At 43.5% G+C, this 15,845-nt stretch overlaps 1 protein-coding gene across 5 annotated transcripts in view; it reads left to right on the forward strand.

The window, feature by feature from the left end:
• The window catches only part of LOC124486939 (phospholipid-transporting ATPase ABCA1-like), a 116,171-nt gene that overhangs the window by 39,417 nt on the left and 60,909 nt on the right, over window positions 1-15,845 (forward strand). For 4 of the 5 annotated variants that reach the window (XM_047048837.1, XM_047048835.1, XM_047048838.1 and 1 more), the window contains exons 17-29: window positions 664-868; window positions 1,245-1,361; window positions 2,066-2,237; window positions 3,466-3,597; window positions 4,378-4,517; window positions 5,465-5,602; window positions 10,233-10,444; window positions 11,598-11,679; window positions 12,661-12,863; window positions 13,624-13,672; window positions 13,995-14,102; window positions 14,360-14,395; window positions 15,111-15,250. In XM_047048837.1, coding sequence (XP_046904793.1) covers window positions 664-868; window positions 1,245-1,361; window positions 2,066-2,237; window positions 3,466-3,597; window positions 4,378-4,517; window positions 5,465-5,602; window positions 10,233-10,444; window positions 11,598-11,679; window positions 12,661-12,863; window positions 13,624-13,672; window positions 13,995-14,102; window positions 14,360-14,395; window positions 15,111-15,250 — 1,734 coding nt within the window. The remainder of the gene's footprint in view (window positions 1-663; window positions 869-1,244; window positions 1,362-2,065; window positions 2,238-3,465; window positions 3,598-4,377; window positions 4,518-5,464; window positions 5,603-10,232; window positions 10,445-11,597; window positions 11,680-12,660; window positions 12,864-13,623; window positions 13,673-13,994; window positions 14,103-14,359; window positions 14,396-15,110; window positions 15,251-15,845) is intronic. The other variant, XM_047048840.1, reaches the window with a different exon arrangement.

The raw sequence follows: 15,845 nt of genomic DNA on the forward strand, positions 1-15,845 counted from the left end.
TTTGGACTTTAACGTCGAACTCTCTGAGGCCTCGGCGATCGTTTGTGGCATCTGCCTCTGGGTTTAAATGCGGAGACTCAATGAGGCATGACCAAACAGCTGGCAAGCTGCATGGCAGGGATAGACTGATGGGCCTTCACCAAGGATGTGTCATGGGCAAAGGATCATCGGAAATGTTCCGCAGTGCGATTGCTTCAATCTTTATTTGTAAAACATGGTGTGTAACCCTATGTATCTAGTTATTTCTTTTGTCATTCCTGGTTTGCCTTGTATCCATAAGCAATCAGTGCCCAGATAATAGTTTAATTAATGACTATTTAGTGATTTCTACTCAGTTCTGCATTGTTAACTGTTTGTCGGTGACACTTAAGATCCAGGTGCTCGTACTAAGCATTGGTTAATAGGTATTAGTACTGCATATTAATGTTGATAAGCATCTTATAAGGGCCTTATAATTAACACTCATTACATGCCACTGAATCTAAAGTGTTAGCCTGTTCATCATTTATTGATGTTTATCATTTTCAATACACACAGCAGCTTCCTAATCTATAATGACAACTGATACAAGTAGTCAAGAAGTGGAACTCGAGTAACAGGGGAAAATCAGTTCATTCGATTTAGCACCACGTAACCAACAATGTCCACGGGTTCCTCTCCCAGAGTCTGCTGTCGTGTGTGGCCTTCGGGTACGGCTGTGAGAACTTCTCCAAGTATGAGGAGCAGGGCATCGGGATCCAGTGGAGCAACATCCGCAGGAGCCCAGAAGACGGAGACCGCTACAGCTTCATCGTGTCCATCTTCATGATGCTGGTCGATTCCCTTCTTTACTGGTTTCTAACGTGGTACATCGAGAATGTGTTCCCAGGTACTCACTATAGTAGCTTCATCATATGTTGTTTGGGGTTGAGCAATAATTCTACTCGTATGTTGTGGAGATATGTAGAAACGATGTCATGGCAGACTCTGAACAATGTACAGTGCAGCTATATATTTACAGTTTTTCAAGTTGAATTTCATTTTTATCAAGCCAACTCTTTCTATGCAACTTAATCAAGCCCAGCCATAGTCAATAACCCTTAAGCACATAGGCCTAGTATTAATTCCATCGGTTCTATTTGGAATAAGAGAGAGGATTTGGATCAGGCTTGCCTGTGGAAAGTGCTCACCCCCCCCCCCCCCTCCTCACCTCCAAGCCAACTTATGATTAGAGTGTGAATAATATTGCCCATGCTTAATCACAGGCCAATATGGAATCCCCAAGCCCTGGTACTTTCCTTTCACCACCTCCTATTGGTGTGGGACGACCTCCGCCAGTGACGCTGACCTCACTTTGCTCAAGGAGCACGGAGAGTATAACGGTGAGGATTTTTTCCAGGCTCGTCTGTGGGTGTTACACAAAAGCTACTTTATTATTTGTCGCACTCTCGACAGGTCATTCCCATCACCGGGAGAATGGGATCTCAATGCAGAAAGCTAATTGGAACGGTTGCCACTGAATGTTAACACCTTGCCGTAGGCTTGGGAATTGGATAATTATAGAGCAGAGTGTGCACACACACAAAAAACCCACAGTTCAGCTTAGTGTCAAGTCCGTATTGGTAAATTAGCTTTTTATAATCAACATTTGGTTGGGGGAGGTGAGAAAGTAGTCTATTGTGAGGCTTGTTTCAAATTGTCGACTTCATCCACCTCCTTCCTCTGTGTTAATGGTAATGTGGGTGGCACCATGTGAACATCACACATACTTGTTTTAATATGAAAAGAAAAAAGGATGAACCTTTTACAAAAGACAAACAATACCACGCTTTGATACATGGCAAACAAGCTATGATACAATTGATTTGGCACACACATAAAAAAACTACGGGAAAATAAAAGAATAATACGGAAAACTTTATCAACGTAAAACTTTATCAAGGAAACAAGCAAAGGAGAGACATCTAAATATATCCCAGCACTACTTCAGGGGTGTATCAAAGGAAACTATTGGCTAGTTTTTGGATGTCCCTGATTTAGAATGACACAAGGGTACACTGTATTTATTTGATGTATTATTCCAAAGATCGCCTGGAAAAGCCGGCTCCTGAGATGAAGGCAGGGGTTTCAATTAGGAACCTTGTGAAGATCTACAAGACGGGTAAAAAACTCGCTGTGGACGGCTTGAGTGTGGACTTCTACGAAAACCAGATCACATCATTCCTCGGTCACAATGGGGCCGGGAAAACAACCACCATGTAAGTACGAGTCACACTAACACAGGTGTGAAAACACGTGTCCAATGACCAATTATTTCCATCAAAGATGTGGCCTTGCTCATGTTGAGAAGACTCATTGAATGGTTTGACCTCAGATAGTGTAACTAAGAATGTACCAACAATTTTAAAGTTCCATTTTATCTTGGTTTGAATGCCGGCCCGAAGGAATGTGTTCCTTTGTGTGGTCAATCAAAAATAACTCTCAAATTCCATTTCACCATCACATTTCCTACCACAAATAACTTGCCCGCTGTGTGTCGTACACCGTGTACCTAAGTAAATAAAGGTGACAAGATCACCAGACTGGACCTACTCTAAGTTCTAATGGCAGGATTTACTCTAAGCACCCAGCTTACTGCAGCCCCAAAGGAGGGCGGTCAGTTAATTGCTTGTCAAAATGGAGTAGAGAATTCAGGGTCACAAAATGGAGACTCTACTCGGAGAAGGAGAGAGAGAAACAGACGTGTGTGTGTGTGAGCTCAAATAGGAAGGGAAGAACAAAAGAGGAGGTCTTGGGTGAGTAAGCGGAACGAAAGCTAGATCTGTTGGGAGGGGGAGCAAAGCATGAAGGTTAGCGGACAGGACAGAGAGCAGCTTAGTCACCCTCTGTAGACGCGTGACCACCAAACAGTTTGTTTGAGGCGGACCTGAGTTTGACAGTACAGATGTCTAAAGGGATTGTCTGGACACGCATGCCTTGTTCTTTTGGACAGTTGTCTTGTAGTATTAAGTTGCCATGCAGTGTTTATATCATAAGGTCAGCTGGATGGTCACTGTACACATATGTAGATACAGTGTGCCAGTTTTCCAAAACACTAAGTGGGGAATTGGTGGCAAAAAATATACAATTATTTAAGGTCTATCTGTATGTAATGTATGTATGTAATGTCTGTTTCTACTGATGACAATATGACTGCATGGGGTCTACAATTTTTGTCCACAAACCGTACATATTATTACCTTGACATGGTTATGTATCAATAATGTCATTCTGCTGACATGCTCTGACCTTTCCGCCTGTGTTTTCTGCTCCATGTGTCGTAACAATCCGTCAAGCTCAGCATGCCCGGATCAATCCCGACATGTCTGTGCAGAACCAATGTCTCGCACAGTGCAGTATCTTTTTGCATTGCTGTGTATAGTAATCACAATGGTGTTGTTGATTTGTAATTCCAGTCCAGAACCTGTCCTCCGTTTCCCCCCCCAGGTCAATCCTGACGGGACTTTTTGCCCCTACATCTGGGACGGCGTTCGTTAACGGACTTGATATCCGGACAGACATGGACACCATCAGGAAGCATTTGGGAATGTGCCCACAACACAATGTTTTATTTAATGAGTATGTTTCTGAACTCTGCCCTCCAGCACACACATGTACTGTCCCATGCATTATATTATAAACACGTGCGTGCGCACACACACACACAAGCTCACACACACTTGGCAGCATTTGTTGAAAATGTCTTGGTAAGGTTATGAGCAATACCAATTCTTCTGGAGGTGTAGTTTCAGCATGGTATTATACTCATGAAGACGCCTTTACCCCGAAAACGATTCTTCCAAAATATGATTCAGTATCTCACTCTGTTGCTTCTAGTTGCATCATTGCAAACCATTATTCTCACTTTCAGGTGATTGAGTCGGTCTCTCTCTCCTATAACTAGTTTATCACTCATTCTCTCCCTTTCACCTGAGTAATCACCTGTAGTCTCACTTCTCCTTCATCTCATTTACGACTGAGCACCTGTGAATCACTGCCATGCATGTAATTTTGTTTCCGTACAGAGCCAAATGTCTGTACTTTGAGATTTCAATAGCCACACACAGGGGTGGGTGGATATCGAAATATTCACTGGCACGCTACAGGCAAAGATGTTAGGAAAGTCGAAACAATACCGGTACAGTATGTGACTTTCACCAGGGCTTTGAAGTGAAAGTATAACTGTACTGTCGGTTGCATTGATGTGTGACCGCTTGATAACAAATTCATGTTGAATTTAAATTCAATCTAGCACCGACTTCCTGAGACGTTCTGTCCATTTTTCATAAATCCTGGAATTTGTGTCGGAGGATTAAACATGGATAACCTTTTGGGAAACGTATCCGTTTTTCTTCTCAGCTTGACTGTTGAGGAGCACATCTACTTCTACGGCCGTCTGAAGGGGCGCAGCCGCGCCGAGGTGAAGATCGAGATCGACCAGATGATCGCAGACGTGGGCCTGCCGCACAAGCGAAAGGAACTGGCCAAGAACCTGTCAGGTCTGTGTCATTGCGGATCCTAGTGACAGCTCTATCCTGGGAACAAATGATTGCAATAACACACAAATTAGACCTTAATGTGATGACACTTGATACACTAAGTGTGGCTGCATGTCTGTTTTGTGTGTCTGTGTATCCTTGGGGTGCAATTTGTCTTGGGGAAATCCGAAAGGATTATTTAGGTTTCTGCCTGCCCCCACACAAAACCACTTAGAAACATGTCAAAGTATAGGCATTATTTGTCTGCATATAGACATGCCTCTGTGCTTGTGTTGTTAGGGGTATAATCCATTGTCTAGGGGACAATGAATGACGTGTATGGTAAATTGGCTCCAGTTATGGGTTGCTAGTGTACAAAATTGCTGAAATATGACTTTCAAGGTTCATCTGGCCTGACCTTTCCGCTACATTAGCACAACATAGGAAGCATTCAAATCCATCCCCAGGGTATCAGGTGTGCTGGTGTCATCGGCAGTCACATGAACCTGAAGCTGCTCGCCATTTCATGGCAGACTAAAGGCAGTAAACACGTTTTAAAAACACTGACTAATACTGAACAGGTCTCGTCAAATCCTTCTCAGTCGAATCCCATTCGTTCCATACTGAATTAAACAGAAACAATATCTGAACATCCATTCGGTTCTACTGATTTAGCCCCACAAGTGCTCAGCAATATTGTGACAGTAAATAATATATTCTAAATGGCAGTAAGAATCCTTGCAGAACAGACTTGTACAAAAATGTGAGTCATAACAATTTGAAATGGCAGTTTGAAAAAAAATGTTTTATTACATTTGTGGAGGATTATCATTTCAGTGACATTATTATAGTAAGTTACGAGTTACACATGACTATTATTATGACTATATTATGACACTTTATAATAAGTTATTATGAGTCAGCATTGTAATGTCCACTAAAGGCACACAACCATTTTGGGATCTTAGGTGGGATGCAGAGGAAACTGTCCGTAGCCATCGCTTTTGTGGGCGGCTCCAACATCGTCATCCTGGATGAGCCCACGGCAGGAGTGGACCCCTACGCCCGAAGGGGGATCTGGGACCTGCTGCTCAAGTACAAACAAGGTCTGGATCCTGCTCCTACGCCAGCTTTCAACAAAGCTATGTTGTTGTTGTTTTTTCCTTTTAGTTTCCTGGAGCACTGTTGAGAAAGTGTCCCTGGATAAATCAGTCTCGATGTTAAGAGCGCGCGTTTAACATTGTGTCAGACCTGCACCTGCTAAAAGAAATATTTGACATGTGAATGAAAAAGTAGCTTTTGTATAGCAATGAACTCCTGGCTTTGTGTCTTTAAATATATATTGTGCGTTCCAAACCACTTTCCCCCAATGACAAGGATTGTGGCCAGATAATCATCTTGCTCTTCCATATCAACACAATCGAGGTAGAAACGGATGGCCACAAGCCCTTTCAATCAACACGACATTTTAACACACTCAATAATTGTCTGCAATTTTTCTTTTCTTGTTGCCTTGATCCGGCCAATGCCAGGGAGCCATACACAAGCGTTATAATAACACATTTCCAGTCGATGTCTAAATGTTTAATGTGCATCGAGCGACATACCGCCCTCACTGTGTCATTAGGCGGGCTCTCTAATCAAGCCCTTTCACTGTGATCCAAAGTTCAAGAGAACTCTTTTAATGAGAACACCCACATCAGCTAGCTTGAAGTGAGTCATATTGGAGCTATGCTAAGTGCCCATGCTAAGTGACGATGTCACATAGATCTCAAAGTTGCACCCAGGATGTGTTGGGGATTTTGTTTGATTCCCTTGCAATGTATGGTGCAGATTTGTACTTGTTTGGTGTTGGTTCTTGTTGGAGGAGCCAGAGTCTGACCACTCACTGGTACCATTCACACAATCGCCACCGCACTAATCCTGGCCCTGGGCTGATCAGTCAACAATCTCTTTTCAAATGAAAGAGTCTGGGAAATATTGTAAGATTATTGAAACAACCTTCTTGGACCTCAAGTCAAAGTGTTGGGTGTCTATTTTAGCTGTCTCTCTCATTGGAATGGAGCAACTTGTTTACATGTTTTAACTGTCAGAAAACTGCCTCCTTTGATTATTCTCTGAGGTTCAACATCAACGATGGCTGTTTGCTTGCACTTCTGATGTCATTAGCAGGTGCAGCTTTGAAGTAGCCCAGCGTATTGCATTTCTGTGTGGTGAATAGGTTATGAGAGGCAGTTAAATGCTCATCACTGAATTAATATGAGTATCAAGGGGAAAACATCTCTTAAAGGAGAAATGTTCACTTCAAGAGACTAGAAATCCGTACAGCGTGCGCTGGTCGGGCTCCTAAGTCGCAGGCCGACTCCGATTTTATTGCTCCCTGTTTGTGTCCATTAGAGTTTTGTCACCAGTCCAGCCTCTGAACTATTGCTTTACACTTTTCACTCCATGAACAAGTTTTGACAGCCCTGCTGTGCAGCTAAGGGAGATGGTGTGTCATGTCATGTCCAACAGACAAACTACGTTAGATATAATGCAGATATCATAATAAAACAATAGTATTTTCCATGATTTGTAATATCCCACTATCATCCCTGATGTGGATTATTATCTGGTGTACCTCTGCAAAGTTGATTTAATCACATTTAGAAAAGGTTTAGGTCTGAAAATAGACTCCCGGCTATATTAAAGTCTGCAGCGTGTTTTTGATTACCGGTAAGGTAATACAGCATTGAGCACAAACATCTGAACACAAAACAAAAACCCATGAAGTCGTTAGCAAATTCTAAATTCATGGATTAAAGGCCTCATCTGAGATGCATTTCCAAAAATTATGTTGACGAAAAATACTAATTAGCATGCCAAAGAACTGCCACAAATTCAAAGCAAATACTAATATCCCAAACATCACAGCTGGAGAGACTAACACACCAGATACCTTTCTTTGTCTTGCTTCACAAGCACCTCTTTTCTAACAGCTTAGTGTATTGTGTACTCTTGTTGCGTCACTGTGGTGCTCGACAGTACTGCTTCAAACCGCCCTGTACTAAAATCCATCTTTGGCACTTTGACCTTGGAAAATCCACAACAACCAGCCATGATGCCATCTACGTCACCTAAAAGCTAGTCATCAAATCGGTTTGGTGGGCGGTGTTCATACATATGTCTAACCAACAGCAGAGTAACACTCGGTCAATATTGGCAGTTATTCAAATAATGTCCCTTTTAAATGTTTGAAATTGTAACGCGGAGTTGTTCAATCTTATTCGGTATTTTCGTGCAAGATTGAGTTGCCGGTTGAGTGGAAAGAAAGAAAAAGATTCATAATGTATTGACACCCCGACGTGTACACGCGCACAACGTCACTTGAAGCGTCCCAGCCAGCAGCCACAACACTCTCGAGGCTAAATGAGTCAACAGCCAGCGCACCTCTGGATTATGAATGAAACTGGAAGGGGTTTACCTTGTTCAGGATAATGGCACAGCATAGAGATGACGTGAGAACTCTAATCGTAGTCCCTATGAAAGAAAACGAGCAGACCGACTCCAAACTAGATGAGTGCAAATGGAAGAACATGCTTCTAATTGTGGCCTTTTAATGTGAATCCATTAGAGTATCCATGTTGAGTAGTTTGCCGAATGTCTGTTTCATTTATTCCTTCAGCAATTAAAAGAAGGTTCAAATCCACACATCTTTGGACACAGTATAAAAGGGCTTGGTGGCACATTAGAGGCAGAGCAATTAGAATTTGAGGTTATGGATTCAGACATTATTGATTTAAGTCAAACAGCCTCCTGTCTCAAGTGTCAATGACACAACTGATTAAAAGTTTCACCAAATGATACATCTAAATATAAGCGATGTTTCTTGGTTCATTTCGACCAGTTAATGTCCATGTCCTTCCACTTGATTTACAAGCCAGGTGGCTTCTCTGGTTCCTGATCTCTTCCCTAGACCATGTTGTACGTAGTCACTGCACAAAAGATGTACCTGTGATTTCCACACTGCTTTGATGTATCACTTGGTGCCGTAATGCAACACAACATGCCATAAATCAGCGAGCCTTTGTGGGCAGTGCTTCGCCCCAGCACATTTATTTTTCTCCTAGCTTCCGTACGATGCACCGGGTGTTTATTATTTCACCTTGTAAAGTATGATACTACCTCGGGAAACCAACCACAGCCACCAAAACTGAACCTTGCACAAACGGAATCACCCAGCCTCAAACAAACTGTTTATCCTTCAAAAGAACCATGTTTTCTCTGTATAATCATCAGTGCTTGCGTTCAGCTTTCGGAGCTGTATCACAAGTCAAAACACTGATTGCTTGGTCTCTGCTGACACGTTTCATAATTTCAAAGAGGTGTGATTGGCTAGGCAGCAGAGCTCAGAGGAGTTGTGGAGCTCTGTCTAATGACCTGTGTGTGTGTGTGTGTGTTCGTCCTGGGGATAATGCGACCAGGGGAGATATAAATTGAACAAACTCAGAGGAAAGAACAAGAACAAACGTGCCATGCTCAGCAGTCGACCCTGACCTCCAATAATAACGACCCCCAAAATATAACACAAACAACGGGGTAAGGTCAAATCACGCAGCTAATCAACAGATACTAGTGTGTCATAACGGGTGACCGCGAGCCTGACGCTGTCAGACCTTGTGTCGACAAACACAGATGGCATAGGCTAATATCTATTATTATACATTATAACGGTCAAATCCTACTCATTTAAAACATGTCAGTGTCAGCCCCAGAGAGTTATAATAATGCAAACTTTCGACAAGTGCCCAATTTTACAAGCGTCCAATTGTCTGCCGAATACCTCATACCCACAATGCCTTTCTTTCCACTTAAGATTTCATCCAATCTGTCTATTTGAAGCTGAAGGCTTACCGTCATGACACTATGAAAAAAGGAAGTCGATCTGTGCGTTTGGAACACATCCCAATCAACACACCCACAGTGCACAGTAGCAGCAGGTAAATGTGAATACTGGCAAACATGCTACCAGCTAACGACATCCAGTGAGATGACCATGCTGTGACTTCATCACAGATCCTGGGATGATTTCCTGGTTGCCAAGGAAGGTGCTAATTGAAACACGTTAGCTTCGGACACGTGGTACATTACGACCTCACTTACCTCTGTGAAAACGTTGGCTCTCTGGCTGTGTTAATATATAGCTCCGGGCATCATATCAGTAGCTCTTATAAAAATAAAATAAAAAATGATTATATAAATGAATAAATATGGTCTGTGTTTAAATTGAATGGCTATAAAGGTGTTTTCACTGTTTATTCCATTGGAATTGGATTGAAGTAGTTGAGTTATAATGTAATAAAATAAAAAACACCCACACAGTCTTCCACTGCATTGATATTAAAATGGCATGAATTGAGAACAAGAGGGTGTTGGCAGCAAAATGTTGATTAGTCCCATGAGCTTTGTGAGAAATCTTTTGAAAAGAAATCGCTGCAGATTGTGAAATTGTCTCTTGTGGACATTTTTTCCTCCACCTTCTCTTACTTCTGATCATTGTTGACAGAATAAACAATGTAGTACCATGGCAGCCGACAATAGTTGGGCGTAATCTTTCACTCAAAAAAGTCTCCCCAACACCTCACACACACAAGTGCTCTTTCTCTCACATACACACAAACACACAAGCACACACATCCACTTCACCAACCTCACCCACAGTAATCGTTTTTTTTTTGCTTCGTGTCCCTCCTGCAGGCCGCACAATCATCCTCTCCACACACCACATGGACGAGGCGGACATCTTGGGAGACCGCATCGCCATCATCTCCCACGGGAAGATGTGCTGCTGTGGCTCCTCCCTCTTCCTGAAGAAGTGCTTCGGCAGCGGTTACTACCTGACCCTGGTGAAAGTGGCAGAGGGGATGACCTCACCGCGCCCAGCATCCACGCACACTCAGGTCAAAGAGGTAACTCGAGGAAATGCAGTATGTGTTGAATTGGAGAGACGGTAACAATGAACCTAGTGTCTATAACCTAAAGCCTTTAGGATCTTACATGCCAAGGTAACTACTGCGCGAAAAAGTGAACATTTTACAGAAGTTACACGAGTCCTGCATTCGGTTGTATAACAACCACAAAGCTAAAGATAACCTGTTGTCTTGTACGTACTGAAAAGATCCCAATACCAATGTCTGAGTCTGTATGAAGCCAGGTGACTGTGCACATGCACAATGAGCCAGACAGTGTCCTGTGATCAGTTGAGTGAGTTTCTTTCTGCACCCAGAGGGAGATGGTTCACTAGTCCATTATCGACACACTTCTCCGAACTGCGCTCCGACGCCTCGCCCTCCCCTGTAATGATCTGTGTTTAGTCTCCTCCCAGCATGAAAATTGGCAGACACCTCCGCGCTGGATGATAGTAATTGTCGCGAGGGAGGGGGGCGAGTACTCAATCTAGCCTTGCGCACTTAGTTTTAATCAATAGGAGCAAATGAACAAGATGCACCCATGCTAGTTGGGCTACGGCAATTACCATTAGTCCACAGGCTCTTTGTGGAGGCTCAAGTCATTTAACACTGTTGTGGGAGGAAGTTCAGCACCCCTCCACCCTGCCCTGTCACGCCCGACGCTACACAAAACACATTCAATGTCCAGCAGGTACATATCGAGCTAGAAAGAGGACTCGGTTTTAATAATCGGATCGTCCGTCAACTCAACAATAAGGAAGTTAAGGAAGTTACCCGACATTTCAACAAGTCGTTCCCCCATCCGTAGCCAACAGTTAATACCAGTATTCATTTCACTTTTGTGGACCTGCAACCAAACACGACTAAATAGCAAACTGTCGGGATGGAAAGTCCAGCATCAAATGTTATAACATGGGTTGGAGCGGAAATCTGAACCTCACCTGTGCTTCAACCGAAAAAGACTCGGCGTAATCGTTCCTTGAAAGTGTACGTATTCAACCTCTTCATGTCATGAACTTGATGAGCACAATTATGCAAATGCCTTGCATCATTACTGAACGACTACTTAGAGCAGACTGTGAGGCGGATGATCTTCAGGCTAAAAGGCCAACTGTGGTGAAGGCCTTTTCATTTGTCCCTGGTTAATGAATAGGAGGAGGCCTGCCCCTCCATGAGCAGCAGTGTGGATGAGGGGATCGGCAGCCAGAGCTGGGACAACTCTTCGGAGCCCTCAGGTACGCTAAACACACTCCCAATACTGACGCTTATCTTAACGCTTAACAGCACATTTCGGCGGGTTTCTTCCCTTTTCTTTCTGGTCCCTTTTTTATTGATTCACAATACACCTTTCTGGCACTGTCACACTCAATATCACTCTAGTTGTTCTACCCATCTCACTTCCTAACCTGATCTTTCATAAGAAGTGGTGCTGACCGCCTGTTGATTCTTACTAGCTGACTGGCTGCCTTGTCCAACTGGCAGCAGTGGAAGGCAAAGAGGTCTGGCCCCCCTCACCCCGGAGGTCTGGGGCTGCAGTGCGAAGCTCTGATGAGACCACCCATGGTCCCTTGAATGCCTTAGCACACCCTTCAAGGACTTTTTAAACATCGTGTTTTTTTATCAAACTAAATTCAGTAGAAAAATGTTCATGGTTTCATGAAGTGAAAAAAAAAACATCTTAATGCAGATGGTGACAGGGTCATTCCTCTCCATTACAACCACGGGTTGGTAGTTAAAGCCAACGTGTGAGGCCGATCCATCTCCCTACCTCCTCATAAAGCAGCTCGGCTTTGCTTGGTTAAGCAGCTGTGATTATCTATAAGAGCACCGGATCAATAACGGAGACGGTGTTTGGCTCGACGCTGGTGCTGATTGATTCTAATGGAGATGTAGCTCCTCGATAGATGAGGGAGAACGTGTCCACTCTCCAAACTCTCTAACCTCGGTTAGAGAGGTCATGGTAATGGTGATTGTCTCTTCTTACGACAGCAATGTTCTGTTGTTTAATCTCTATACCCAAGTTGTGGCAGTGGTAAGTGAGTCATTTGCGTCACACAAAGTCATTCCTAAAAGGTCCCTCAGTAGCTTTACTGTGTTCCTAACGTACGAGGCGGGAAATCGAGAACCCTGGCGGCACGTGGTTCAACGAGAAAAGAAGAAATGACACCGGAGGTCTTCTCATTGTCATCACTAAAATGGTGGTTGTTTCCCTCCAGACCTTACAGCCATCAACAGGCTGGTGCACAGGCACATACCCGAGGCAGTGTTTCTGGAGAACATCGGCCAGGAGATTACCTACATCCTCCCCTACAGCGGGGCCCGGGACGGCACCTTCGCCCTGCTCTTTAAAGAGCTGGATCTGGAGATGGGCGACCTGGGAGTGTCCACTTACGGAATCTCCGACACAACACTGGAGGAGGTAGGAGACTGTCCATGGAGGGGCCCAGCTGCAGTGCCATGCAAAAGTCTTAGGGGCAAAGAGTTCAAAAGTACAGCCGAAAATGCTTCAAGAAATCGTGAAAAGACCAAACAATCGTTTTGTTCTGCAACAGGGCACTTTAATACTGCCACGCAAATGCAGAAGACATAAAAATGTATATTTAAGACAGTATTCTTGTTAAAAAAAATCTTGGATCCCTAATCATTTTGCACAGTGCTGTATGTGCAGGCAAACATGTCCATACTCTATGCACACTTTCATACAGGCACAGATAGACGAATGCTCACTCAAATTCCCCATGTTCTGTCTCTTAAGCAAAATGGTTCATATGCTAAAGAGAGCATGGTCCATGTAGGTACAACCTAGAGACTGTTGGACAACAAGCCTATTGTGTTTGAGTTGTGTCAGGTCCTCATGCCCTATGGGCTGTTTGAATCATTCTGGTTGGGAGTCTGACATGCAGACACAACAAGGTTATTTTGAAAGTGCATGCCTCACACATTTACTGACAAATAGAAACAATCTGTCAGTCTGGCATTTTCTCATTCAAAATTAAATCGCTTTACATGTATTTATAAAAAATGATCAAGGCTGATTCGGGACAATATTAGTTGAATCAATTATGTATTTCCATTGAAGTCACCTGAACCCACATAAGTGATTATGACAACTGTTTATCTTTGCAATAGTCAGACCATAGTATGTATCTTATGGTCTGACAACTGCTTCCATTCTGTAGATTTTCCTGAAGGTAGCGGAGGACACGGGTGTTGATGTGGAGGAGCCAGGTGAGAGGACAAAGGCTTCCTGTGACGGTCTTCACTTCCTGTTGTTTTCAATCCACTATCTTGCCTATCAAGCTATGCTATTGGTTAGCTTGTTGTTCCATTCATTTGGATACTTCTTGTTTGGATCAATAACACCTAACAGCTCTCAGCCTTCTCAACACTGTCTGCTTAAGTCTTTACATTCCCACTTCCACCAATGGAGCCCCATGCTTTTGTATTTCATAATATACAACCTTATAGGTTTGTGTCTTTCTGCCCTTTGTTATTTATAACCTCAAAATGGGTCAGGGCAAAACTACAAATCATATGTGTATTCCCACAGCTAAAAATGAAGCATTGGTACGAGACTGGAAAAGGAGTTCCCGTGAATCCAAGCGGAACAGTGTGGCTAATGTCAGGACAGATTCAGACCAAGTCCCCATGAAAAGTGGTAAGTACTTTTTTAGTACCTTTGGAACTTGCGGGTAATTTAATGAACATCAATTTACCTTTCACAACCATTGCCCTTAAATGAGTTTGTAAAGAATTTGGTAAAAAATAAATCATTTTCTGCAAAGCATAGAAAACTATTCTATTACTACTATTTTAATACGATTCTAAACCAGATTTGTAATGCCTTGCAGCCGGACGTCAGTCTTAATGTCTATTCTCTGTTGATTTTTGTATCCCTTTTTGCTCTAACCAAAGAGGATTTTAAGGGGCGATTTACAAACAAAGTGGAAGGTAAGTAGTGAGGACCTATGACTTATCTTTTTGAGGAGATGGCTTGAATAACTGTGAATATTTCTTTAATTTATCAGTGATTTCACTTAGTTTTGACCTTGAACAGAACATGAATAGGGTTAGCCATTGTAGTAGCTTTATTACTTCTTCTCCTCATGTGAAAGTCATTTTTCCTCCAGATTGGACAGACGTAGTCTTTTGACCTCAACGGCCATCTTGAAAACCCCAAACCATGAAGTCTTCTGAATTAGTAATACTCGCAGGAGGACCTCATTTAATTCCCATGATACAATATTAAAATGGCTGCCGCCTTTTCAGTGTCTCTTAGCCATGACATGAAATTCATTCAATCAATGTTTTGTTTTTATGTGTGGTTAACTTCTGACTCTCCTCCATTCTGAGTCATATTGCACTTTCTTTTTGGGCGAATAGATCATTCAAAGGATAAATCATGTTGTGAGTCATCATGCCTCTGCATTGTTCTCAGCTATGTGGGAGAGATGTGTTCTCATCATTTCAGTCTGTTTGCTTATACCTATGGAACAAACAACAGCACATGACCGGTGTTTGCAACCCAAGAGTCAATCTCCTCGTTGTTTGAGCCCTATGGATGGCTGAGCTCACTAAATCATCGAAAGCCATGCATCTGTTCAGATGACCCAATCGCACTCCAATGTTTTTGGTCACCTCACCGATTGTCCTCCCCCTGTCGTAGCCTCGGAGAAGGTGGCCAACACCAATGGCAGGGGCTCCGTGGTCATCACCGGCTGGGAGCTGATCCGCCGCCAGTTCCTGGCGCTCTTCATCAAGCGCTTCCACCACGCCAGGAGGAGCCGCAAGGGACTCGTCGCCCAGGTAACGCCCTCTGACCGCAACACAGCTAGGGTGCACTACCGTTATGTACCGCCGTGCCGCGGCGCAGTATTCATTTACGTTGTTCCTCCTTCGTGTCACCGTGGAGTACGTGGAGGCCACAAAGCGTAATTGGTGCGATAGCATTCTGAGATCTTCCATTAAACCCCGAAAACCCCCATCCGTGCCTCCTGGCATGTTGCTGATCTTACCGGTTCACAGTGTGTTGCTGTCGAGATGCTTAAGAACCAACCCCGCCCAACCCGCGCTTGTACACACACGACTAAATAAAGTGTCCGTCTGCAGAAGAGCAGCGCCACGTCTTTCTCCTTGTGATTCCAGGGCTGGTCACCATTTTCTTCCAAACCTCACCCCGCTAACCCGATAAGGTGTTTTCAGGACACACTCTGTGAATCTCTCCCACAACCCACTCCAGATGCGTCATCGTCTTAGTATTGGCAAGTGGGTGGTTCATCCAGCCCGAGGAGAATGTTAGCGCTCTCCGGTTACCAAGGAGACAGAGTTCAATGATACTTTTGGAGAGCAAAAGGGGCAAACTTTCTTTATAATTCGTAATAACTTAGACGGAATTGGAAAA

Source organism: Hypomesus transpacificus, chromosome 25 (assembly GCF_021917145.1).
Source record: "Hypomesus transpacificus isolate Combined female chromosome 25, fHypTra1, whole genome shotgun sequence".
NCBI lineage: Eukaryota > Metazoa > Chordata > Actinopteri > Osmeriformes > Osmeridae > Hypomesus > Hypomesus transpacificus.